Source organism: Pongo abelii, chromosome 16, assembly GCF_028885655.2.
Source record: "Pongo abelii isolate AG06213 chromosome 16, NHGRI_mPonAbe1-v2.0_pri, whole genome shotgun sequence".
NCBI lineage: Eukaryota > Metazoa > Chordata > Mammalia > Primates > Hominidae > Pongo > Pongo abelii.
Window position 1 is genome coordinate 68639771 of NC_072001.2, and position 27276 is coordinate 68667046.

The 27276-nt window shown below is 42.7% G+C and overlaps 1 protein-coding gene across 1 annotated transcript in view; it reads left to right on the forward strand.

Annotated features, from left to right (window-relative positions):
- Positions 1 to 27276, forward strand: part of HACD3 (3-hydroxyacyl-CoA dehydratase 3) — a 47690-nt gene that overhangs the window by 8198 nt on the left and 12216 nt on the right. The window contains 6 exon segments of the mRNA NM_001134094.1: positions 13331 to 13373; positions 16010 to 16083; positions 17873 to 18037; positions 19819 to 19870; positions 23942 to 24052; positions 25379 to 25506. Coding sequence (NP_001127566.1) covers positions 13331 to 13373; positions 16010 to 16083; positions 17873 to 18037; positions 19819 to 19870; positions 23942 to 24052; positions 25379 to 25506 — 573 coding nt within the window.

Genomic DNA, 27276 nt, shown 5'->3' on the forward strand with positions numbered 1-27276 from the left:
CAGTATCAAACAGCATTGCATGCTGCAAAGAAATCTTTAGTGAAAGGAAGACTCAATCAATGAGACAAACTTCATTGTTGTCCTCCTTTAAGAAATTGCCACAGCCACCCCAGCCTTTAGCAGTCACCACCTGGATCAGTCCACAGCCATCATCATCGAGGCAGGACCCGCCACCAGCAAAAAGATTACAACTCCCTGAAAGCTCCCATGATCATTAGCATTTTTTAGCAATGAAATATTTTAAAGTTAAGGTATGTACACTGTTTTTTAGAGTAATACTGCATACTTAATAGACTATAGTATAATATAAACATAACATTTATATGTACTGGGAAACCAGAAACTTTGTGTGACTCACTTTATTGTGATATTAGCTTTATTGTGGTGGTCTGGCACAGAACCTACAATAGCTCCAAGGTATGCCTGTAAATTAAAATGATAGGATACTGTTTCTCACATTAGAGTAGGAAAATTGAAAAAGCCTGACATGACCAAGTGTTTGTGAGAATGTTCAGTGACAGGACTTTTTTTTTTTTTTTTTGAGATGGAGTCTCACCCTGTCGCCCAGGCTGGATTGCAATGGCTCAATCTCGGCTTACTGCAATCTCCGCCTCCCGGGCTCAAGTGATTCTCCCGCCTCAGCCTCCCGAGTAGCTGGGACTACAGGCGCCCGCCGTTATGCCCTGCTAATTTATGTATTTTTAGTAGAGATGGGGTTTCAGCATGTTGGCCATGCTGATCTTGAACTCCTGACCTCAAGTAATCCACCTGCCTTGGCCTCCCAAAGTGCTAGGATTACAGACGTGAGCCACCGTGCCCGGCCAGACTTTTTTTATACAGTTGGTGGAAGTACTAATTGGTACAATTGATTTGGAGAACAGTTTCGCACTATCTTGTCAAGCTGAAGTTGTATGTCTTTATGAGTTGGAAGTTTTGCTTTTTAGAGAAGCTCTTACACATATGCAGGTGGAGGTAGAATGTTCATTGCAGCAAAAAATTGAAAACAGCCTCAATTTTTGTCAGCTGGAAAAATGGATAAATTGTGGTATATTTATACAATGGCACACTGTACAACAGCTACAATGAATGAAACAGAACCATCTTTATAGAATTAAAGCTTAGAAATATAATATCAAATAAAAAGCAAGTTGAAGAATGATATAGGCAGTATGAAATTATTTTTGTGACATGTCAAATCATACTGTATATTGTGAATGCCCAGCGTGTTTTAAGTGAATAAAGAAATACAGTGGAAATGACAAACTCCAATCCTGGAGTAGTGGTTACCTGCAAAGTTAGGGCATGTTTGAGGGAGAGGGCATTGGGATTCAGAAATTGTATAATGTATCTGTATCTGTTTTATTTCTTTTTTTAAAAATTGAGGCAAATAAAGCAAAATGCTAATGGATGTTAGATATAGTGGTGTTTGCTATATTTTTGTGTTTGATTTTGCTTGAAATATTTAATAATAGAAATCAGTAAGTCTAAGCTGTTTATTACCACAGTACAAAAACTACTTATAAAGCAGTAAGTTAAATAATCTGGTAACTGTTGACTAATCACAATGGTCCAGGCACAGTGCTAAGTACTAGATATTCAGTAATGAGCAACACATATAAAGGCACTACCTTCAGATTGAGGGAAACAGACAATAGATATGTTAATAAATAATTACCTAGATAAAGTGCTATGAGGGAAATAAAGAGGGTGATGAAATAGAGAATAATTGGTAGAGGCCATTTTAAATAGAGTGGTCAGGGAAGGCTTCCTTGAAGAGGTGATATTCTAGCTGGGTGAAACTTGAAAGATAAAACAAATTGTGCAGAAAGCTGGGGCAAGAACATTCCAACAAGTCCACAGACTTAGAGGCAGGCAAAGGCTTAGTGGGTTTCCAGGAGCAGAAAGGATATTAGTATGTTTGGAGTGTAGTGAGGAAAAAGTTAGAGGGAGATGAGGATAGAAGGGTTTGCAAGATGTAGGTCATGTAGAGCCTTGTTGCCATGGTAAGGAGCTTGGGTTTTATTGTAAGAGCAATGGGAAACTATTAAAGAGTTTAAGCAGAGAAGTGGCTTTGTAAGATTTGTGTTTCAAAAAAGATTATTCTGGCTGCTATGTGGATTATAAAGGGGCAAAAGTGAACTCTAGAAAACCATTTAGGGAGGCTGTTATAGTAGTATGGGTGAGAGGTGAGGTGGCTCAGTTTAGGGTTGTGGAGGTGGAAGGCCGTGGACACATTTGAGATATATCTGAAGAGAACCTTGAGGCCTTAATGGTCTCGTTGGAGAGGAAGAGAAAAGAATTAATGATTAGTCTTAAGATTTTGACTTAAGCACAGAGTAGATGACAGTACAGTTTACTGAAATGATTAAAACTGGAGAAGAGGTTTAGGGGCCAAAATCAAGAGTCCCCTTTTGGACATACTAGTTTAAGAGTCTTGTTTTAAACAATTTCCACGTGAAAATGTGAACTAGTGATATAACTATACAAATACAGAGTTCAGGGCAGTAGTCTGGGTGAAAATAGCATTTTATAATATCTTAGACTTAATTGATTGCAAAATGCACCACTATTTTATTTTTTTCCCTCATGATAATGAGGGGAAAAATGCTGCTGATTATATTGTGATACAAGCTTTCTTATTACTTTGAGTATTTTTACTTTATTGAAAGAGCTCTCTGAGAGTTTATTTAAACTGTTAATGCTGTTCAGCCAAAGATCATCAAAACACACCTTGTAGTTAAATAAGTTGGGTTTATTGCTTGTTCCAGCGAGGGAAAACACACATCGTAGGGAAACATGTGGTATCTCAGTAAGACGGTGTTAAAAAAGACCTTGTTATATAAGATTTGGGCTTTGATTGGGTGATGGCGGGGGTGTCTAAGGAAGTGGAGTCTGCTATAGATTGGATGTTGACAGAAAGCAGGGACAGTTCTATGATTTGGTATTTTGTGGTTGGCACAGTGACCTGTCATTAGACAAATTTATGCAATGGTCTTGTTTTGTTTCATTTTACCATGGTCTCATAGTAACCTCAAGTTGGTTGGTATTCTTTGAAATTGTCTGTGTCCCCAAAAGCGAGAATTAGAAGATGATACAAACTGATACATACACCCAATTGAGTATTATACAGCTATAACAAGAAAGAGTAAGGTCTTTATGAGCTGATAAGGATTTATTTAGGTGAAAAAAAAAAGCTAGATATATAAGAGTGTATATTGTATGCTACTTTTTGTATAGAAAGAAGGGAAAATAAGAATATCTGTTTTGGCCGGGTGCAGTGGCTCATGCCTGTAATCCCTGCACTTTGGGGAGGCCGAGGTGGGCAGACCACGAGGTCAAGAGATCGAGACCATCCTGGCCAACATGGTGAAACCGTGTCTCTACTAAAAATACAAAAATTAGCCGGGCGTGGTGGCATGTGCCTGTAGTCCCAGCTACTTGGGAGGCTGAGGCAGGAGAATCGCTTGAACCTGGGAGGCAGAGGTTGCAGTGAGCCGAGATCATGCCACTGTACTCCAGCCTGGCAACAGAGTGAGACACCATCTCAAAAAAAAAAAAAAAAGAAAAAGAAAAAGAAAAGAATATCTGTTTTGTATGTTTGTTTGAGACAGGGTCTCACTCTGTCACCCAGGCTGGAGTGCAGTGGTGTGATCCTGGCTCACTGCAGTCTCCACCTCTCAGGCCCAAGTGAACTCCTACCTCAGTCTCTCAAGTAGCTAGGACTACAGGCACATGCCACCACGCCAGGCTAATTTTTGTATTTTTTGTAGAGACAGGGTTTCACCATGTTGCCCAGGCTGGTTTCGAACTCCTGAGCTCAAGCGATCTACCCGCCTTGGTCTCCCAAAGTGCTGGGATTACAGGCATAAGTCACTGCGCCTGGATGAAAATAAGAATATCTAAATATATTTGTGAATTTTTGCAAAACACGTACGTACAGAGAATAGATAAACCAGAAATGAATGAAATGGTTACCGGTACGTGGGAAATAGGAATGTGGTAGAGGAGGATGGGTTTGGGAGCAAGATTTCTGAGGAAATCATTTTATAAAGTTTGAATTTTGAACAATGGGAATGTTTTACATATTCAAAGATAAAATTGTCTTTAAAAAAACAGGCCGAGCTTGGTGGCTCATGCTTGTAATCTCAGCACTTTGGGAGGCTGAGGCGGGCAGATCACGAGGTCAAGAGATCCAGACCATCCTGGCCAACATGGGGAAACCCTGTCTCTACTAAAAATACAGAAATTAGCTGGGTGCGGTGGTGTGCGCCTGTAATCCCAGCTACTCAGGAGGCTGAGGCAGGAGAATCACTTGAACCCGGGAGGCAGAGGTTGCAGTAAACCGAGATCGTGCCACTGCACTCCAGCCTGGCGACAACGCGAGACTCTGTCTCTCTAAAAAAAAAAAAAAAAAAAAGAAAGAAAGAAAAGAAAAAAGCAAATTAAATAAACAGAACGAAAAGGACCTAACTGTATATCAAATCGATGACAAAATCTTACAGATAAATTCATCAATACAAATAATATTTGAACACAGTACTCTGGTTCTTTAGTAGATCATGTCCTTTTTAAAAATCAACCTTCCCCCCTTTTAGTGGAATATATTCTAAGGACAAAAAGAACTGCAATTAAATGTTACACTTACAAGGGTTATTTTTCCCTTTTCTTTTTTTTTAAATTGAATACAAATTTTCTGTCTTTTTTCTTATTTTCCACAGGAAACTTCTGTAAGTAATTAGTAGTAGGTTTATTGTTGGTAAAAAATATTGATATTCTAATTCTGAAACTTTTTTGGGATAAAACAAATATATAAATGTACTAATGTTATTAGGAAGATTTTCACTGTAAAAGATATAAATCTTAAATAGCAAGGTAGGGAGAAGCCTTGTAAGAGCTTGAATTGGAAACTTCACTATGACATCATTTTTTAAATTCCTAGCTAGCCCGCTGAAAGATGAACATTGACTGTACCTCAGTGTACTTAGATCATGGCTTCTACATTACCATTTCCAACCAAAGAAACTATGCCTCCTTGAAAAAATGGCTAATTATTCCAAATCTGTGCCAGAGAAAGAACAGTATCCTCAAAAGGTACACGGTCATGTCAGAATCATACAGGAGTTGGTTTGAAGGGATTTCTACTGGCCAAGTTTGTGACAATTTGAACATCAACAAGAGTAATAATGGTAATGGAATTTGGCTGAGTGGATCACAAAAGAAAATCTGTGAGTCAGCGGGGCGTGGTGGATCACGCCTGTAATCTCAGCACTTTGGGAGGCCGAGGTGAGCAGATCACAAGGTCAGGAGATCGAGACCATCCTGGCTAACATGGTGAAACCTCATCTCTACTAAAAATACAAAAAATTACCTGGGCCTGGTGGTGGGCGCCTGTAGTCCCAGCTACTCGGGAGGCCGAGGCAGGAGAATGGCGTGAACCCGGGAGGCGGAGCTTGCAGTGAGCCGAGATTATGCCACTGCACTCCAGCCTGGGTGACAGAGTGGGACTCTATCTCAAAAAAGAAAAAAACAAAAAGAAAATCCGTGAGCCCATAGTGATAGTAAAAAAGAAATATAGACCAGAGAGGGTACAGGCTGGTGGTGTTTGCAAAGGCACCTTGAGGGATCTAGAGCTGTTCAGTATCTTTACTGTGACAGTTGGTAGATGAACCTATACATGTGATCAAATTGGGTAGAACTTAACACACAGACGCACATGCACATATCTGCAAGCGAATGCAAGTAAAACTGGGAAATCTGAATAACAAAGGTGGGTTGTGTCAATGGCAGTATCCTGATTTTGATTTTATACTATAGTTTTGTAAAATGCTACCAATGGGGGAAACTAGGCAAGGTGTACAAGGGATCTCTCAGTACTATTTCTTTTTAAAAAATTTTTATTTTTGTGGGTACACAGTAGGTGTGTATATTTATTTCTTAGAGCTTCATGTGAATCTATAATTATCTCAATAACAATTTCAATAAAAAAAGAGAGGGAGAGAAGAGAAAAAGGGAAAACTCCTTTTTACAGAAGAATGCCAACTAGAAAATGAAAAAGGAATGATTGAATTAGAAAATTATAATGTTGCCGGGTGCAGTGGCTCATGCCTGTAATCCCAGCACTTTGGGAGTCCGAGGCCAGCAGATCACCAGAGGTCGGGAGTTTGAGACCAACCTGACTAACATGGAGAAACCCTGTCTCTACTGAAAATACAAAATTAGCCGGGCTTGGTTGCACATGTCTGTAATCCCAGCTGCTTGGGAGGCTGAGGCAGGAGAATTGCTTGAACCTGGGAGGCAGAGGTTGCGGTGAGCCGAGATGGCACCATTGCACTCCAGCCTGGGCAACAAGGGAAATTCTGTCTCAAAAAAAAAAGAAAGAAAATTATAATTTTATGACCTCCAGTGTAAAATTGCATCAGGTAAGGATTAACAATGGTTGACCGTACCATTGGATGAAAGAGTATTGTGAGGGAATGGCAGATTACATTATTAGGTAACTTGCTGATTACAAAAGGAAACACTACGGTGGAAAGTTCTGGCAGTCACCTTCTCAATTTAATGATCAAATTTATTGTCACCCTCTAACATAAGGATGCCATAAGTAACCATATCACCTATGAAATATTTTTGTTAAAAAATGGTTAATACGAAGGAATGGCCAGACAAATCCAGAATATGATACATTTTACAAGAAAATTGGCATGGGCTAATAAATAAAAGTGTAAGTCTGTATTAGATAAAAATAGGCATGACAATCAGGAATGCATGAACCTGGGTTGGATCCTGGATTTTTTTTTGTTTGTTTGTTTGAGACGGAGTCTCGCTCTGTCACCCAGGCTGGAGTGTCTCGGCTAATTGCAAGCTCCGCCTCCCGGGTTCACGCCATTCTCCTGCCTCAGCCTCCTGAGTAGCTGGGACTACAGGCGCCTGCCACCACGCCCGGCTAATTTTTTAATGTATTTTTAGTAGAGACAGGATTTCACCGTGTTAGCCAGGATGGCCTCTATCTCCTGACCTCGTGATCTGCCCGCCTCGGCCTCCCAAAGTGCTGGGATTACAGGCGTGAGCCACTGCGCGGCCGATCCTGGATTCTTTTTTTAAAAGTGTAAATGTAGTGGCTTCAGGATAACTACATCAAGAGTGCCATCAAAATTCGCAGTTTATTTCTTCTTTCCCTGAATCTGGGCAGGCCCTCTGGCAGCTTAGTGAATAGAATGCTGGAGAATGATGCTGTGACCAGTACCAGGCTTACTCTTCGTAAGAGGACTGCCAGCTTCCACTTCTTCTCTCTTAGAGCACTTGCTCTTGAGACCTTCCCTCTCGGAACTGAGCAGTCCTGCTGCGGGAGACCCAAGCCACATGGAGTGGCCAACTGTAGTTATTCTGGTCTTAGCTGAACTCCCAAATGACAACCAACAACAATTATGAGCTAAGTGAGCGACCCATCTTGAATGTTTCAGCCCAATATACTATAGCCCCAGCCAACATTACATGGATTAGAACTATATAGCTGAGCCCCAGTCAACCTGTAGAATCATGTAGGATAATAAAATAGTTGTTTTAAGTCAAGTTTTGGAGTGGTTCCGTGCATTACAATAAATAACAAAAACAATTGAACATCTTTGAGACAATTGTTCATGTAGATTTTTTATTAGATAATATGGAATTATTGTTCTTAGGTATTAGAAAGCTTTGGTAATTATACAAGATAATATAATTTCTTAGGAGAGGAAATATTTGGAGGTTAAGTATGATGTCTGCAGCTCATTTTGAAATAATTCAGCAAAAAACTATGCATATAAAAAGCAAATATTGGGAGCTTTCGTTATATTTTGTAGAATGGAGGCTAACCCCACCCTAAAAAAACCAAATATGACATTTAGGAATCAATTGGTAGAAGGTATATGAGTTTTCATTATATTATACGATTTTTTCTTTTTTTTACTTGAGACAGGGTCTTGCTCTGTCGCCCAGGCTGGAGTTCAGGCTGGTCCCAAACTCCTGGCGTCAAGTGATCTGCCTGCTTTGGCCTTCCAAAGTGCTGGGATTGCAGGCGTGAGCCACCACGCCTGGCCTAGTTTTTCAATTTTTTCGTAGATTTAAACGTTTTCAAAATAAAACATTGGGGTGAAAAGGGTCACATTAAAAATACACAGAGTTTTGGGGTTCCCCGGCAGCCACCAGTGTGCTCAGTGATTTGCTAGAAGGATTCATGGGACTTAGTATATAATTGTACTCATGACTAAGGTTTGTTACAGCTGGAGAATACAGGACAGGATCAGCAAAGGAAAAAAAGCACAAATGGAGTCTGGAGAAATCCATGTATAAGCCTCTTTATCATTCTTCCTCCTGTGAGGGGGTATACTTGAGCACACTCCACCAGTGACGAAAAAATGCAATGACTTACGTATAACATTTCTGCCCAGGGAAGCCCGTTGGTGATTGAGTTCCCAGGATTTTTTTTTTTTTTTTTTTTTTTTTTTTTTTTTTTTGTGACAGAGTCTCACTCTGTCACTGAGGCTGGAGTGCAGCGGCCCGATCTTGGCTCACTGCAACCTCCGCCTCCTGGGTTCAAGCAATTCTTCTGCCTCAGCCTCCTGAGTAGCTGGGATTACAGGCGCACGCCACCATGCCTGGCTAATTTTTGTATTTTTAGTAGAGACAGGGTTTCACCATATTGGTCAGGCTGGTCTCGAACTCCTGACCTCATGATCTGCCCATCTTGGCCTCCCAAAGTGCTGGGATTACAGGCATGACCCACCGCACGCAGCCAAGTACCCATGATTTTTACTGGGGGCTTGTTACTTAGGTAACCTCTGCCTAACGTACCAAAATTTCAGACTCCTAGAAGGAAAGTTGATATTCACCATAAATCACATTGTTTGTAGGCACAGTTTAGGAACATTGGACCACCCTTGTTAGTTAGGGGATGGAAGAAAGCCAAGTTTCTAGATAGATGCCAGTCGAAGGCTGATCTTGGAAGCAGGCCCTTTTAAAGACTGCAGCCTCAGGCTTGCTATATTAACTCTTTTGCACACATACTAATCACATAAATATGAAGATAAATACTAATGATTTGAATGAGAAAGGAAACTCTTGTCTAAAGGGTTAGATAGCAGGTAGTTTATTGTGAACTCTTTGTAGTTCTGCCAGAGATTCTGAAAATGGGATGAACTGATTTCAGTTCACTAAACAGTTATTGAGGCATTAGGTATATGGAGATGAATAAGACACCGTCCCTGCCACCAAAGAACTCAGGTCAAGAGGGGCAGTTAAACTATCAAAAATGATTATGGAACAGTGTGTTAAGTATTATAGTAAAGGTGAATAAATACAAAGTAGGAAGGAAACTGTTGATTCTGATGTTAGGGTGAGGAGGAGAGAAGAGGAATTAACATTTAACCTGAACTTTGAAAGAGAAGTAGTGTTCAACAGGCATGGAAACTTAGATGGGCACTCTAGTCAGAGGAAGAAAAGCAACCGGAATGTGAATTCTTACTAGTTGCCAGGGTCTGTGTGCGCTATTATAATTTAATCCTTACAACAGACCTGTGATGTAAGTGATTTTATTGTTATTTTTAAAATGATGGCTGGGCATGGTGGCTCATGCCTGTAATCCCAGCAGTTTGGTAGGCTGAGGTGGAGGATTACTTGAGCCCAGGAGTTCGGGACCAGCCTGGGCAACATAGTGAGACTTGTCTCTGCAAAAAATTTTAAAAAGATACTAGCCAGGCATGGTGATGTGGACCTGTAGTCCCAGATACTTGAGAGGCTAAGGTCGGAGGATCCTTGAGCCTGGGAGATGGAGGCTGCAGTGAGCTGAGATTGCACCACTGCACTCCAGCCCTGGGTGACAGAGGGAGATTCTGTCTCAAAAAAAAAAAAAATGATTAAGATGATTTGAAAGTTTTCCTATTCCCTTTTCCCTCTTCACTCGTTTTTTTGAGACAGGGTCTTAGTCTGTCACCCAGGCTGGAATGCAGTTGTGCAATAAAAGCTCACTGCAGCTTCGACCTCTTGGGCTCAAGTTATCCTCCCAGCTTAGCCTCCCAAGTAGCTGGGACCGCAGGCATGCACCACCACACTTGGCTAATTTTTTTATTTTTGTAGAGACAGGGTCTGTGTTGTTCAGGCTGGTCTTGAACTCCTGGGCTCAAGTGATCTTCCTGCTTAGGCCTCCTGAAGTGTTGGGATTATAGGCATGAGCTGCCTTGCCCAGCCACTCTTTCTCTTTTTATTTTTATTTTTTATTTTGTTTTTTTTTTGAGATGGAGTCTCGCTCTGTCGCCCAGGCTGGAATGCAGTGGCGCGATCTCGGCTCACTGCAAGTTCCGCCTCCTGGGTTCATGCCATTCTCCTGCCTCAGCCTCCCTAGTAGCTGGGACTACAGGCGCCCACCACCATGCCCAGCTAATTTTTTGTAATTTTAGTAGAGACAGGGTTTCACCGTGTTAGCCAGGATGGTCTCGATCTCCTGACCTCATGATCCGCCCACCTCGGCTTCCCAAAGTGCTGAGATTACAGGCGTAAGCCACTGTGCCCACCTTTTATTTTTAAAAAGAATTAGAGACAGGGTCTGACTACTTGTCATGTTCCCCTAGCTGCCTTTGAACCCCTGGGTTCAAGTGATCCTCCCACTTCAGCCTCCCCAGTAGCTGGTACTATAGGTGCATGGCACCAGGCCTGGTTGTTCACTCCTCTTTTCATAAGCAAAGGCACAGTTTCTTTTCTTGTAAGAGATGGGCTAGGTTGTGTAGATTGAGCTTTCTAATAAAAACAACTGAAAGTGTTGAATAAAAATGTCTTAAAAACATCGAAAAGTTAACAAGGTAGAAATGAAATTGGGAACTCAGATAAGCTGAACGTGGAAACAGCTTTTGCCTTGCGAACATTTGCTCAACTAAGTGAACTCGTACTTTGGTTTTGACAGCCCGACAGGGCGCAGGCAGTAGAAGTAAGGTCAAAGCCCAGCCTGGTGTGGTGGCTCACGGCTGTAGTCTCAGCACTTTGGGAGGCCGAGGTGGGCGGATCACAATGTCAGGAGTTCGAGACCAGCCTGACCAATATGGTGTAATCCCATCTCTAGTGAAAAAAAAAAAAAAAAAAAATTTAGCTGGGTGTGGTGGCGCACGCCTGTAATCCCAGCTGCTCAGGAGGCTGAAGCAGAATTGCTTGAGCCCGGGAGGTGGAGGTTGCAGTGAATTGAGATGGCGCCACTGTACTCCAGCCTGGGCAACAGAGCGACATTCCGTCTCAAAAAAAAAAAATAAATAAATAAGGTCAAAGCCCAAGACCCACCAAAGGTGTAACATGTAATAGGAAATCTTCTCCATAAACTGTATTTCAGAGAGGACTATACACTTAGGGTTAGGATGAACTAGAAATAAGCCCATTCCATCTGCTTGTCTCCAGTTGCCTTAACATTTAGCTAAGTATTAATAGAAGAAAAGGTCCTTGAGAAGTTAAAACTGTAAGTTGGCTCTCAAAGGTTATGTAGCCCAAATTCACACAATTTAGGAGAACCAAAATTCTAAACTTGAGAACCCTCAAGCCATGAATTTAGTTTAAAGTGGCCTCAACTGGTAGGACCCCTAGGTCCCTGGCAGAAGCAAATGCAGATCGATCCTCTGTAGTAGCTATGCTGATATCAGACAAAATAGACTTTTAGGCACAAGTGTATATTTAGAGATAAAAAGGGCAGTTCATAATGATAAAAGTTTCAATTTACCAGGAAGATATAACAATATTAAGTTATATGCATCTAGGCTGGACACAGTGGCTCATGCCTGTAATCCCAGCACTTTGGGAGGCCGAGGCGGGTAGATCACCTGAAGTCAGGAGTTCAAGACTAGCCTGGCCAACATGGTGAAACCCCATCTCTACAAAAATACAAAAATTAGCTGGGCATGATGGCAGGTGCCTGTAATCCCAGCTACTCAGGAGGCTGAGGCAGGAGAATCGCCTGAACCTGGGAGGCGGAGGTTGCAGTGAGCCAAGACTGAGCCATTGCACTCCAGCCTGGGTGAATTTTTCAAAAAAAAGGAAAGAAAATATTAAACAAGTTCATATCAGATAAAATGGATAAATTCCAAGAAATAAAGACAGTTTCTATAAAAGAGATAGAAAACCTGGATAGCCCAGTAACCATTAAATACATGGATTCAGTAGTCAAAAATCTTCCCACAGGGAAACTTGCAGGTCTAAATGGCTTTACCTGGAAGTTCTACTAAGCATTTAAAGAAATAATTGCAGTCAATAATTATTTGTTAATCTGTTGCTATATAACAAATCACCCAATATGTAGTGGCTTAAAGCAACAATAATCATTTATTGTCTCTCACAGTTTCTGTGGGTTAGGACTTCAGGAGGGGCTCCGTTGGGTTGTTCTGGCTTGGAATCTCATGAGGTTGTGGTCAGATGACAGCTGTAGTTGAGGAACACAGAAAGCTAAGCCCACAGAAGAAAAACAAACACGGTGACACTGGGAAGGAGCTGCCTCTTGCTTGTTAACCTTGAGCTGGAAGTAGGAGGTGGGTTGTTTCTCATCCACTGGAAAAAGTGTTAATTAGTTTCACTTTACATTATCATGCTAAATTGAAGGTATGTAGCAACTTCTGGGAATCAATGAGCAGTTTGGAGAATTTTGACCTCTCTTGTTTCCTTTGGGGGTTGAGAGAGTCTGGAGCCTCTAAGTTAGAGACACAGGCACAGCGTGATTCATTTTCATTCGCCACCTGCAATCCTCTGCCCTTTCCTCTACCTGTTGGAATTAATTTATCATTCAGGTTGTAGTACAGGTCTCACCTTTGGTGGAGCTTTTCCCCACCACTCTATTCCCGTTGTGCTCTCTCTCTCTCTCTTAACTCTGCTAACACTTACTGCCTTTTACCACCCTTTTCGCCTTGACCATATGTTTCTTAATAACTATTTGATATCTTCTCACAGAAAGTGCCTCATCTGTCCCACTGGAGCCTCTGTTCTACAGCTCAGGGATTGAGTCCTGGAGATCTGTGTGTTCTCCTATCATATCTCACATAGCACCTTGCATGACTGGCCATATTCAGAATGGACTAATTCAGTACTTGATTGTTTGCACAGTTAGAGCAGGTTAGGGTCCTTCTTGCAGGAGTCTGCAGTCTTAGATAGGTACAGACAGACATAGAGAAAGCCTACAGAGATGTGAATAAATGACTAAATATATTTCTGGGGGAGGCACAGAGTAGGAGGTTGAGTCCTTATGGGAGAGGGATGAGGGGAAGAAGCCCCTTGTTTAATCTCATTTTTTCTCTTCATTAAAATGCCTTCTTGCATCCTTGGTCTCTTTTCACAGAACCCTGCCATCAGCATCACTGAAAACGTGCTGCATTTCAAAGGTCAGTATCCCAGCAAATGCTCCCATCTCTATACATAGTTAAGGAGGTGTGGTGGCGGTTTCCCTTTTTTAAAAAAAATGTATTTGTCTTATTTGTTTTTTGCTGATGTTCATTCCTCTGATCCTCATGAGGTAAGCTAAATTGGTTTGAAATATATGATTAGAAAAGTCAAAGAATTTGTTTAAAATCCTGTTTCCCCCATGGAGAGGCAGTAGATACAGTGAAGGAAAACAAAAAAAAAAGAATCTTGGGTTAGAAATCAGGAGACGTGTCTTCTAGCTCTAATTCTGCCACTATCTTGGACAAGTTATTGACTTCTCTGGACCTGTACAATGAAGATGCTGTGTTTTAATCTGTGTTTCTCAAACTCTGGGACCCGTGGACACCTAAGAATCTTTCCACAGGACTCTCAAGGGCTCATGGATCCGAGTTTGAGAAACGAGAGGAATTAAATATGGTCACTTTAAGTGATATTTGGCTCCACTGCAGCTGTGAACACAGACACACATACAGCTACTGATTCCATGGCAGTACTTGATTATGAAGTGGCCATCTAGATGATCCAGAATATGCTGCTTTTTAAAAAAAAAAGATTATTATGAAAACACAAAATAGAAAATTTATTTATTTATTTATTTTGAGATTGAGTCTTGCTCTATCACCCAGGCTGGAATGCAGTGGCACGATCTCGGCTCACTGCAACCTCCGCCTCCTGGGTTCAAGCAATTCTCGTGCCTCAGTCTCCCGAGTAGCTGGGATTACAGGCACCTGCCACCATGCCCAGCTAATTTTTGTATTTTTAGTAGAGGCAGGGTTTCACTATGTTGTCCAGGCTGGTCTTGAACTCCTGACCTCAAGTGATCTGCCCACCTCGGTCTCTCAAAGTGCTGGGATTACAGGCGTGAGCCACTGTGCCTGTTTTTTTTTTTTTTTTTTTTTAAATATTTTTCTTTTTAAACATTTAAAAAAATAATCATTATTTATTACATCCCTTCTCACCATTCCTAAGAAATTTTCTTGATGAGACTTTGTGGCTCTCTGATACTAGATTAGCAGACCAGTTTGAGAAACACTACACTCTAGATGATGTCTCAGGCCTTTTCAACTGACAGTCTCTGATTCTGTGATTCTGCCTCCATCTGCCTTCTCCTCAGTCCCTCAGCAGATTTACTGCACTACTGGAGAGGGTGGGATTTGCATTCACTGTCACCCAGTGGGGTAGGATTCTCTCTGTTCTCTGTTCCAGTTCCTGGGATTATTGGAGCATAAAGAGTTTCTGCTTTATGTGAAATTCCAGCTACTGTAATATACTTGCATGAAAGTACAGCCTGGCTTTTGTATCTGATTTTCAAGATGAGAGTAGTCACCACTCAGCTCAGGTTTTTTGGGAATTATATACATTTACATGAAATTTAAAGTGATAAAAGCATATCTTGCCACTTAGACCTTATATACTGTCCTACCTTAAGGAATTTATTGTCACAGAGAATAATTGCTACCTGTAGGGAATATTAGGCAGGTTATTAGTCTACATATGGTCAGATAAGGGAAGAGAGTCCCAGAAGGGAACCAAATGGTAAATGAATCAGAGAGGAGAGTGGAAGGGAGGTTCAGCAGCAGCTGCTGGGTCCAGCAGTCACTGGCATCTAGGCATGGTGCCAGCTTGAATTGGGGAAAGGAGCCATGTCAAGGATAGGGATGGGGCATTGGCCAACTCAGCTACTTCCCTCCTAGTTCCACCTGTCCTTCATGAGCTGCAAAAGATTGTATTTCTTTTTCCTTGTTCCATTTGGGATGTGCTAAAGGAGGAGTCAGTTTCTGCCTTCATTCTCTCTCCCTGGTTGCGAGGTTTTAGATTCAGAGCTGTCCAAGACAACCCAGCATTTCCATGTACGCTGCAGTCAAGATGATACACCCACCAATTTTTGTCTGCTCTAGATTTAGAGCCAAAGTAATTGTGAAAGTTAAATTTATATCCGTGTGGCCCCTTTGGCATTGCTTTCTCTGTTCTTTTTCCTGCCCTGTTATTTGTATGGGGTAATCATCAGGGTCACAGTGGAAGATTGGGTAAATACTCCGAAACTGACATCAGAGGATATATGGAGATAAACTTATGTTAAAGATTTGGCCTATCTAGCTGTTGAGGAGCTCTGCTAACAAGCCCCCACACATTTTAACAGGACCCATTAAGATTTGTGGACTACGTTGCTTCTTGGCCTTTTGGCTACAATCAAGTATAATATTTGTGCCAGGCACAGTGGCTCATGTCTGTAATCCCAGCACTTTGGGAGGCTGAGGCGGGTGGATCACAAGGTCAGGAGATCGAGACCATCCTGGTTAACACGGTGAAACCCCGTTTCTACTAAAAATACAAAAAATTAGCTGGGTGTGGTGGCAGATGCCTGTAGTCCCAGCTACTCGGGAGGCTGAGGCAGGAGAATGGTGTGAACCTGGGAGGCGGAACTTGCAGTGAGCCGAGATCTCACCACTGCACTCCAGCCTGGGTGACAGGGCAAGACTGTCTCACAAAAAAAGAGTGTAATATTCGCATACTTAGGAAAGAACTGCACCAAGCTGGCTTTTGGATGGCCTTGCTCTGCTCAAGTTTGCAGTAACCCACATTTCTTTCTTTATAGCTCAAGGACATGGTGCCAAAGGAGACAATGTCTATGAATTTCACCTGGAGTTCTTAGACCTTGTGAAGCCAGAGGTATGTTCTTTCCTTTCTCACTCCCGTTCCCGTTTTAGGAAATGAATACCAGTAGTTTAGTGAAATGGGGAGCAGGGTTTGTGGAGAGAAGAAGATAAAAACCAAAGGGGAATAATAGAGTTCTTTTATTTGGAACAGAGCCCAGGTTTTAGCTGCAGAGGAATGGGAAAGTCAGAGACCCCAAGTTGAATCAGGGCCATGCCATTTATTAGCGGTGTGATCTTGAACAAGTCTCTTCACTTCTTCGAGTTCCACTGTTCTCATGTGTTAAATGAAGGTCTGGACTAAATGATCTCCAGGCTTCCTTCCAGCTCTGATATTCTCTGGTTTTAATGATGGCAGAGGAGTATGGCACCCGTTGAGAACAGAGTTACGTAGGGTGGTTGAAGCCCCCACCAGGGGTTACTTTCATGTGACTTTGCCACAGGTGCAGGTGAGAAAAATAGAAATCAGAAAGGGCGAAGGCAGCTGGTCTTCAGAAAGAATGCTGCAGATATCATCAAAACTTCCCTTCCCTTAGAGCCTGAAGAAGCTTCTCTCACAAGCAGGGAAGAATCCAATAGATGGGGGTATTTTGGCTTCTGGAATTACACTTAGCTCTGGTGGCTTGAGCTTCTTGATTTCCCTGTGCAGGTACTCAGTTGTTTTGAGAAATCATGAATAATAACCAGTGGTATAGTGGGCAGAGAACCTGTCATGGAGCTTCCTTTGGAGAAAAGGGACAGGCCATGTAGACAAACAATGAGCTGGAATGGCCTATAAGAATTTGAGTTCAGTTGGGAAGACTCCCCAAACTGACCCCTGTGAAAAAATCTGTAACTGATCCAATACAGTTCTGATCTTGATGCAGGTGTTTCTAAAACCGGGGTCTGCTGAGCCAGGACAGTCATTTTCATGGGAGGAAAATTTATAAGCTGAGGGTAATTGGATGCAGTACCCTTGAGAGGGTGATTGGACATAGTACCTTGCGTGATGTGGCTGTGGCAGGAGGTTCATGCTAGTTCCCTCCAGCCTAACCAGGAACTATTTGCCTTTCTTATTCTGATATCCTCCTGTGTCATTCACTGGGGGAATCAGAGAAGGACATTATGTTCTTACCAGTTCTCCATGCCAGCCCTTGGTCTAGATCAACCTTTTTGGCACCAGGGACCAATTTTGTGGAAGGCGCTTTTTCCACAGATGGTGGGATGGGGATGGTTTCAGGGTGATTCAAATGCATTACATTTATTGTGCACTTTATTTCTATTATTATTACGTTGTAATATATAATGAATACAACTCACCATAATGTAGAATCAGTGAGAGCCCTGAGCTTGTTTTCCTGCAACTAGACAGTCCCATGTGGGGGTGATGGGAGACAGTGACAGATCATCAGGCATTATAGTCTCATAAAGAGTGAGCAACCTAGATTCCTTGCATGCACAATTCACAAGAGAGTTCATGCTCCTATGTGAATCTTATGCCAACATTGATCTGACAGGAGGCAGGGCTTAGGCGGTAATGCAAGTGATGGGGAGCGAGTCTAAATATAGATGAAGTTTCACTCCCTGGCCCACCACTCAGCTCCTCCTGTGTGGCCCGATTCCCAACAGGCCATGGACCAGTATCGGTCCGTGGCCCAGGAGTTGGAGACCCCTGGTCTCGATGTTCCCTTTGCATCAGGACTTTGCAGGACCAGAGAAAGAAGGAGAATAAATATATCCTTCAGCTTCTCTGTACGGCGCCCCTGGCATGGTGCTGCTTCAGGGAACGGAAGAGGGCATTCTCACATTTTCACTTTCTCTCCTAGCCTGTTTACAAACTGACCCAGAGGCAGGTGAACATTACAGTACAGAAGAAAGTGAGTCAGTGGTGGGAGAGACTCACGAAGCAGGAAAAGCGACCACTGTTTTTGGCTCCTGACTTTGATCGTTGGCTGGATGAATCTGATGCGGAAATGGAGCTCAGAGCTAAGGTTAGTAAGGATCCTAGGATCTAGCCATTGAGGACAAATCATGGGGAACCCACGTTATTCAGGCCACTTCGGATACCTGTCAGGGTCTGAAAGAATAGCGACAAAGTTACAAATTCATTTAAAGACCTGGTGACGTGATTTTCAAGAGGTATTGGCTATGTATTTTGTAGACTGTCCTTCAGTTGAAATCTGTCTGATGTTTCTCTTACAGCTAGACTAAGGTGATAGCTATTGAGGAGAAGACCACTGAAGTAAAGTGCAATTCTTATCATATCAAGAGTACATACGGCTGGGCGGGGTGGCTCACGCCTGTAATCCCAGCACTTTGGGAGGCCAAGGTGGGCAGATCACGAGGTCAGGAGATCAAGACCATCCTGGCTAGCACAGTGAAACCCTGTCTCTACTAAAAATACAAAAAATTAGCTGGGCGTGGTGCTGCATGCCTGTAGTCCCAGCTGTCCAGGAGGCTGAGGCAGGAGAATGGTGTGAACTCGGGAGGCGGAGCTTGCCGTGAGCCGAGATCATGCCATGGCACTCCAGCCTGGGCAACAGAGCAAGACTCTCAAAAAAAAAAAAAAGTACATACTGTCAATATGACACATCACTGTGGTTATTAACCATGGGTCAGCTGGCTTGAGGTGACGCTTATCAGGTTTCTCCACTATAAGGTTATTTTCCTCTTGCCACTCCTTGGAAGGAAGTCACTATGTGTAGCCTACATTTAAGGAGCAGGGAGTTATGCTTCCTGTCCTTTAGATGGAGTATCTACATAATTTATTTGGAATTCTTCTGCATAGGAGAATAATTATGCATGTCTATTGTCTCCCATTTATTTATTCAATCATTTATTTATATCATGTGAGTACATGGGTATTTATTTTATACTTTGAGTTATAATCTAATATTATTTATTTTGTTGCTCAAATCCTTCCAGCTTTGGCACTAACTGGCCTTTGGTTATGTCCTCATCCTGCCCATCTTTCATTTGGCTTTTGTATCTTTTTGAGAAAGCACCATCATTGTGGGACTGTTTTTTGTTTTTTTGTTTTTTTTTTTTTGAGCACTTCCTTACTTTCTGGCACTATAAGCTGCTCCAGGCTTATCTTGTATGTATGTTTCCTGCTCTAGCCCTGGAACAGCCATTTCTTCAAGGAGCTCTGTTTTTATTGTGGAACAGTATTGGAAACCAAATCTGGGTGCCGGGTATGCTCATTGCTACCAGGTTGCCATTGCTTTTAAATTCTCTTCACTGACAGAATAAGAAAATATATGTTTGGATACTAACCCATGCATACACATACACTGTAAATATTTCTGTATGGATCCATCTGTATCTCTGTTAAGCTAAACGTGAGTTCATACTGATGTTGGAAACATGATCTCAGCTTCTGGAAAAATTATACTAAAATTCTAGAAGTCTTGAAAAATAAAATAGCAGTCTACCTCCTGCCTTAAACTTCTGTTTTATTTCTCTGACTGCGACAGATCTTCTGGCTGTCCTTTCCAGCTTTAAGATTCCAAGGTCACTTGTCAGTTTGGAAGCCAGCTCATTGGGTTACTTTTGTGAACAATGGACGGGCATCCTGTGATGCTAGTGCTGCTTAGTAAGCAGGAGTCAGGCGTTTGGCCCTATGACCTAGAATATTTTTCCCAATGATGCACTGACCCCAACTGGAGGAGTTGGCTTTGAGGGAGTCAGATTACTCAGCCAGCATATGGACTTTTGCAAGCATCTGGGAATTCTAACTTGTGTTCTTGGAAAACTTTTGTCTAAATTCTAGGAAGAAGAGCGCCTAAATAAACTCCGACTGGAAAGCGAAGGCTCTCCTGAAAGTAAGTTGCGCTGCTGCCATGGTAGTTACCAGTTAACTTGTGCTAGTGTTGGAAGTATGGATAATTGTGATGTGGCAGGAAAGCTAATGATTTCATTCCAGTGAGCTGTGTGGGTGAGTTTATGAAAAAGCTTTTAGGTCCAGTACTTAAGGTCTGCACCACCCGCGTCAGAATCCTTACCTTTAATGTGTCCTTTGTGTTTTGGTTGTCATTTCATGAGTACACCAAGGCTAGTATAGCAGAATGAAAGAACTCCTGGACTGGCCTCATGGCAGATGGCAACCAAATCCTGCAGAGACTTGTGGAAATGACTGCATGGGTCCAAGGCTACACTCCTTCAGCCTGGTGTTTTTCTCCCAGCTGAAATCTCAAAGGCTGTATGATACATAAGTGTGGTTGTCAGCCTGAAAGATGGAGAGTATTCTGTATAGTCCTGCTATTCATTAACCTTTAACAAATCAATTTCTGTTTCCATCTAACCACTTTAAGCAGGAAGCTCTGTAAGTGTATTATCTTCTGGGTGATGTAGTTAGATTAAATTCAGCAGCTATCTGTTAAAGTCATGCTGTGTGGCAAGCATTGTGCTGGGCCTTTGACTAAGAGCCAGAGGGATCCATCGTAGCGCCTATACTCAACAGGGCTTAGCAGGTCTATGTAAAACTACCTCTGAAAAGCAGAATGAAATAAGTGCTTCTTACTTGTTCTAAGTTGAAATTTTTCAAATTTTAGTGGTACTTATCCAGCATGCCATAAATAAGGGAGGGGAAAGTTTTGGAGCAGTAGTTTTCAAACTGTGTTTCATGGTGCCCCAGGGGGTTCCCAGAGATGCTTTGGAGGAGTAGATCACACAAACAGGTCTACCTCAGTCAGAGCAGCTCTCTTTTGAGTGTTATGTGTTGGCATTCTGAATAAGGTTTCTTTTGATAAGGAATTTTGAAAAATTTTTGAATAGCGACTACCTTAGGGGAATATTCTTTTAGGGAAGCCGAGGAGGGGAGAGGATCAGTGGAGGCAAAGAATAACAACATAAAAAAGCCACTTTGAGATTTAAATTAATGTTTTGGTGTTTTAAAGGGATAAACTTCAAAAATAGATAAAAATTCTAATATATGGATTTTTTGGGTGTTAGGTAAAGCTTTAACTGTTTTACCCAAATTCATAAAGTTTTCTGAACAAAGAAGTTCTTTATGGTGGGGAAGTGTAATAGATTTTTGTAGTTTTGAAGAAGAAACTTTTAATTAGCTAAATGTTGCTAGAAGTCTGACATTTTTTGGAGTCTTAGGATAAGGCTGTGTGTGTGTTTTTGTTTTTTTTTTGAGTTGGGGTCTTGCTATGCTGTCCAGGCTGATCTTAAGATCCTGGGCTCAAGTGATCCTTCTACCTCAGCCTCCCAAGTAGCTGGGATTACAGGCATATGCCACTGTGCCTGGCTTAGGCTGCTTTTGATTGACCACATTATTAAATGTGATTATTTGAGGACCAACCAGATGTCTTTGCAGAATCTGTAGCCTAGGAATAAATATGTAGCAGCAAAATCTGAACACCATAGATCTTCTCTTAAGAACTGTCCTTTTCTTTACCCTACTCCTTTGACTCAACTATGACTCTGTCAAAGCCTCTTGTTTCTTCCTTTACTCTGTAATTGGCTGTATCTTCATGAATCTTAGGCTGCAGATAAAATTAATGTCCCTTATTTTCCTGCATGTTGGTTTGAAATTGTCCTGCTTTGGTTATGTCCTCAGTCTGCCCATCTTTCAAAGCCCAGATCAGGCCAAGTATGATGGCTCATGCCTCTAATCCCAGCACTTTGGGAGACTGAGGTGGGAGGATCTTTTAGGCCAGGAGTTCGAGATCAGCCTGGGCAACGTAGCAAGACTGTGTTTCTACAAAATATAATAGAATATAAAATTAGCAAGGTGTGGTGGCACAGACTTGGGAGGTGAGGTGGGAGGATGAGTTGACCCCAGGAGGTCAGGGCTGCAGAGAGCTGTGGTCACACCACTGCATTCTAACCTGGGAACACAGTGAGACCCTATCTCAAAAAAAAAAAAAAAAAAAAAAAAAGCCCAGATTAGATACCAGCTTTATCCATGTAGACTAGCTTGATGGCCACTTCTCCAGCCTAATGTTGTTTTTTCACCTTGAAAGTTTCACAAGACATTACTTGTCACTCCCCAGCTGGTATTACAGTTTTTAGATTGTAAGCTCTGAGGGCAGCCTTGAACTACCTTTGTATCCCAGTAGTTCTTCTCACAGTACCTTGCACATTGTAGGTATTCAGTTAATGCTTGGTTGAGTGAATATATAACCAAATATCAGGATTGTTTTTATCATTTACTATATCTGTCTCTCTGAGCTAGTTTGACCTCAGTGACCTTAAAGAAATTCCAGAAAAGAAGAAACTATGGATTATATTAAGATGACTGGAGGGCCAGGCACAGTGGCTCATGCCTGTAATCCCAGCACTTTGGGAGGCCAAAGTGGGCGGATCACCTGAGGTTAGGAGTTTAAGACCACCCTGGCCAACATGATGAAACCCTGTCTCTGCTAAAATACAAAAATTAGCGGGGCGTGGTGGCGGGTGCCTGTAATCCCACCTACTCGGGAGGCTGAGGCAGGAGAATTGCTTGAACCTGGGAGGTGGAGCGTGCAGTGAGCTGAGATTGTGCCACTGCACTCCAGCCTGGGTGACAGAGCAAGACTGTGTCTCAAAAAAAAAAAAAAAAAAAAATTGAGCAGGAGCTGAGGAAATCTTTATTTCCTTGTTGTAATGCCTCTTCAGATGGCCACTCATTTTTTTGCCAGGTGTTATGGAAAAAATACAACACTACAACACTCAACTGCTTTTTTCTATTTTCTTACTCAACAACAATCAACACAGAAGACTTCTGTGACCAAGTGTGTGGGTTTTTTCCCCCACACACCAAGCAAGCAATGAGTTCTGCAGCAGACACCAGCTGGATGCCCTCTGATTCAATTCTGACACTGTTTACCTAGAGATAGCATCAGATTCCCACAGATGGAGGGCTCAGTCCCCAAGACACCCCCTGCCCCCAGCATCAGATTCCCACAGATGGAAGGCTCAGTCCCCAAGACCCCCCCCTGCCCCCAGCCTGTCCCGAGTCTGGGCCTCCAGAACTTGTGACCAGTAGGTTGTAAATTACGGTTCCCACAACCCATTCCTGGGGTTTGATTGATTTGCTAGCGTGGCTCCACAGAACTCAGGGAAACACGTTCGTTCGTTTATTATAAGGGATATTATGAAGGATACAGATGAAGAGATTAGGAGGAAGTATGGAGGAAGTGGCGCGGAGCTTCCATGCCTTCCCCAGGTGTGCCACCCTCCAGTAACCTCCATGTGTTCAGCTGTCTGGAAGCTGACTAAACCCTGTCCCCTTGGGCCTTTTATGGAGACTTCATTGGATAGGCATGACTGAAGCGTGTTGAACTGTGTTGAAATGTGATTGGACAAAAAGGGTCTGACCTAAACCCAGCAAGGCCTGTCTGTTCAGATTCTTCTCAGCCTCTCTGTGCAGTGTTCCCTCTTCCAGAGTATGAGGCAAGACCCTCTCTGGAATGAGGGTCTTAGGACCCACAATCAGATTAGAGTCGTGCCTTGGGCAGCTGAAAGGAAGGCAGGGAAGGCCATAGAGGGAGATTCTGTTTTCTGAGGCCTAAAGTGTCCCAACATTATAACAAAAAACTGTAACAAGGGCTGTGGGAGTTATGAGCCAGAAACCGTGGCTGAAAACCTATATATACATATACACATATCATAATATCACACCAGGGGTAATTTTTTTTCTTGGGTTTGTTATGTCTGTATACCTATTCTTCAAGGCTGGGAAAGGAAGTCCTGCTGAAAATACACGCTGGAGAGCAATGTTCCTTGTATGTTTCTCTGTGGGAGTAGGAGCCCAGGCTGGTGAGGACGTGGAGCAGGTATTTGTGTGGGGGCTTAGGAGCATTCAGGAAGGAAAAAGGGTTGAAGTCATCCAGATATGCCTCATACACCTGTCTCCTGCTGGGACTATTGCTTTTAATAGCTTACTGCTTTGCTTTGCTTTACAGCTCTTACAAACTTAAGGAAAGGATACCTGTTTATGTATAATCTTGTGCAATTCTTGGGATTCTCCTGGATCTTTGTCAACCTGACTGTGCGATTCTGTATCTTGGGAAAAGGCAAGTAAGACATTTTTGGATTAATTTTCCCTTTCTCAGTAGTTTGACCCAGTATTCACCAAAGGGAGCACTCTCTGCCTTTGATGTTAATAATAACCCCTGCATTTGTGCAGCACCCTCTACTTTTTGTTGTGCTTTCATAGCTGTTATATCCATGGCCTTGTGAAATAAGCTGACTGGTATTCTTTCCATTTAACAGGTAATAAAATATAGGCCTAGAGATGGTCAAAAATGGTTCACATCCATAGCTAGCCAGAGCCACATCTTGGGCTAGAATCCTTTTGTAAAAATGTTCACTAACAACTAAATCAATTGATGTGATACTTCCAGTGCCAAAGTTATGCAAGGCCAAAAGGGTTCTCACCCTTTTGGAGCCTAAATACGTTCTAAAATGAACTATTCTAAAACAGAATAAAAAGAGTATCATAAAGATATTAGTTCTTCTTAAATTAATTTGTGTGTTTAGCAGATTCTGGCTTTGACCAGTGGCATTCCATTGGTAAATGCCAATGGGAAATTTTTGAGAATTTGATCTAAAGTATTCTGAAACTTTATTTGATGAATAAATAGGTAATAAAATTTAGGAGAAGAAAGAGTAATGGGAGAGGATTTTTCTACCTGATAATGAAAGTATGGACCAGGTGTAGTAGCTCATACCTGTAATCTCAGCACTTTAACAGGCCGAGGTGGGAGGATCTCTTGTGCCCAGGAGGTTGAAGCTGCAGTAAGCCATGATCATGACACTGTACTCTAGACTGGGTGATGGAGCAAGACCTTGACTCCTAAAAAAATTTAGAAAGGTGGCTATGTGTGGTGGCTCACGCCTGTAATCCCAGTACTTTGGGAGGTCGAGGTGGGCAGATCACGAGGTCAAGAGATCAAGACCATCCTGGTCAACATGGTGAAACCCCCGTCTCTACTAAAAGTACAAAAATTAGCTGGGTGTGGTGGTGCGTGCCTGTAGTTCCAGTTACTTGGGAGACTGAGGCAGGAGAATCACTTGAATCCAGGAGGCGGAGGTTGCAGTGAGCCGAGATCGTGCCACTACACTGCAGCCTGGTGACAGAGTGAGACTCCATCTCAAAAAAAAAAGAGAAAGGCATATAAGGTGTACGTGTTAACTTTCTGGTAACTGGTAGAGCTTACTATTCATGATCCCAGTGGCCTGCACCCTTCCTGCTTAGTTAAGTAAGAAACTCATATCTGACTGGATGTTTGTTATTCCTTTCCTACAGTTCTGTTCACGAAAGGAGTGATCTAGTTTGAGAAATAGTTCTGTTGGAATTTACCAACTGATTCACCCTTAATGTATATTTTTGCCTATAGAGTCCTTCTATGACACATTCCATACTGTGGCTGACATGATGTATTTCTGCCAGATGCTGGCAGTTGTGGAAACTATCAATGCAGCAATTGGAGTCACTACGTCACCGGTGCTGCCTTCTCTGATCCAGGTATTGAATAGTTAAGCTGAAGGATGGGTAATGGAAGGTCCCATTATTTGTCTAGTGGGTGTGTGTATTAGTCCATTTTCATGCTGCTCATAAAGACATACCCGAGACTGGGCAATTTACAAAAGAAAGAGGTTTAATTGGACTTACAGTTCCACGTGGCTGGGAAGGTCTCACGATCATGGTGGAGGGCGAAAGGTACTTCTTACATGGTGGCGGCAAGAGAGAATGAGGAAGAAGCAAAAGCAGAAACCCCTGATAAACCCATCAGATCTCGTGAGACTTATTCACTATCACGAGAATAGCGTGAGAAAGACTGGCCGCACTGATTCATTTACCTCCCCCTAAGTCCCTGCCACAACACGTGGGAATCCTGGGAGATACAATTAAAGTTGAGATTTGAATGGGGACACAGCCAAACCATATCATTCTAGCCGTGGCCCCTCCAAATCTCATACCCTCACATTTCAAAACCAATCATGCCTTCTTAACAGTCCCCCAAAGTCTTATTTCAGCATTAACCCCAAAGTCCACAGTCCAAAGTCTCATCTGAGACAAGGCAAGTAAGTCCCTTCTGCCTTTGAGCCTGTAAAATCAAAGCACACTAGTTACTTCCTAGACACAAGGGGAGTACTGGCACTGGGTGAATACAGCCATTCCAAATGGGAGAAATTGGCCAAAATAAAGGGGCTACAGTGCCCATGCAAGTCTGAAATCCAGTGGGGCAGTCAAACTTTAAAGCTCCAAAATGATCTCCTTTGACTCCAGGTGTCACATCCAGGTCACGCTGATGCAAGAGGTGGGTTCCCATGGTCTTAGGCAGCTCCACTCCTGTGACTTTGCAGGGAGCAGCCTCCCTCCCGGTTGCTTTCACTGGCTGGCATTGAGTGTCTGCGGCTTTTCCAGGTGCATGGTGCAAACTGTCAGTGGATCTACCATTCTGGGGTCTGGAGGATGGCGGCCCTCTTCTCACAGCTCCACTAGGCAGTGCCCCAGTAGGGACTCTGTGTGGGGGCTCCAACCCCATGTTTCCCTTCCTTACTGCCCTAGCAGAGGTTCTCCATGAGGGCCCCATCCCTGCAGCAAACTTTTGCCTGGGCATCCAGGCATTTCCATACATCTTCTGAAATCTAGGTGGAGGTTCCCAAACCTCAATTCTTGACTTCTCTGCACCCACAGGCTCACCACCACGTGGAAGCTGCCAAGGCCTGGGGCTTGCACCCTCTGAAGCCACAGCCTGAGCTGTACATTGGCCCCTCTCAGCCAAGGCTGGAGCAGCTGGGACACAGGGCACCAAATCCCTAGGTTGCACACAGCACGGGGACCCTGGGCCTTCACGCCTGTGATGGGAGGGACTGCCGTGAAGGCCTCTGACATGGTCTGGTTACATTTTCCCCATGGTCTTGGGGATTACATTAGGCTCCTTGCTACTTATGCAAATTTCTGCAGCCAGCTTGAGTTTCTCCTCAAAAAATGGGTTTTTCTTTTCTACTGAATCATCAGGCTGCAAATTTTCCAAACTTTTATGCTGTTTCTCCTTTAAAACGGAATGCTTTTAACAGCACCCAAGTCACCCCTTGAATGCTTTTCTGCTTAGAAATTTCTGCTGCCAGATACCCTAAATCATCTCTCTCAAGTTCAGAGTCCTACAGATCTCTAGGGCAGGGGCAAAATTGCTGCCAGTCTCTTTGTTAAAATATAACAAGAGTCACCTTTGCTCCAGTTCACCTTTGCTTCCAAGAGGTTCTTCATCTCCATCTGAGACTACCTCAG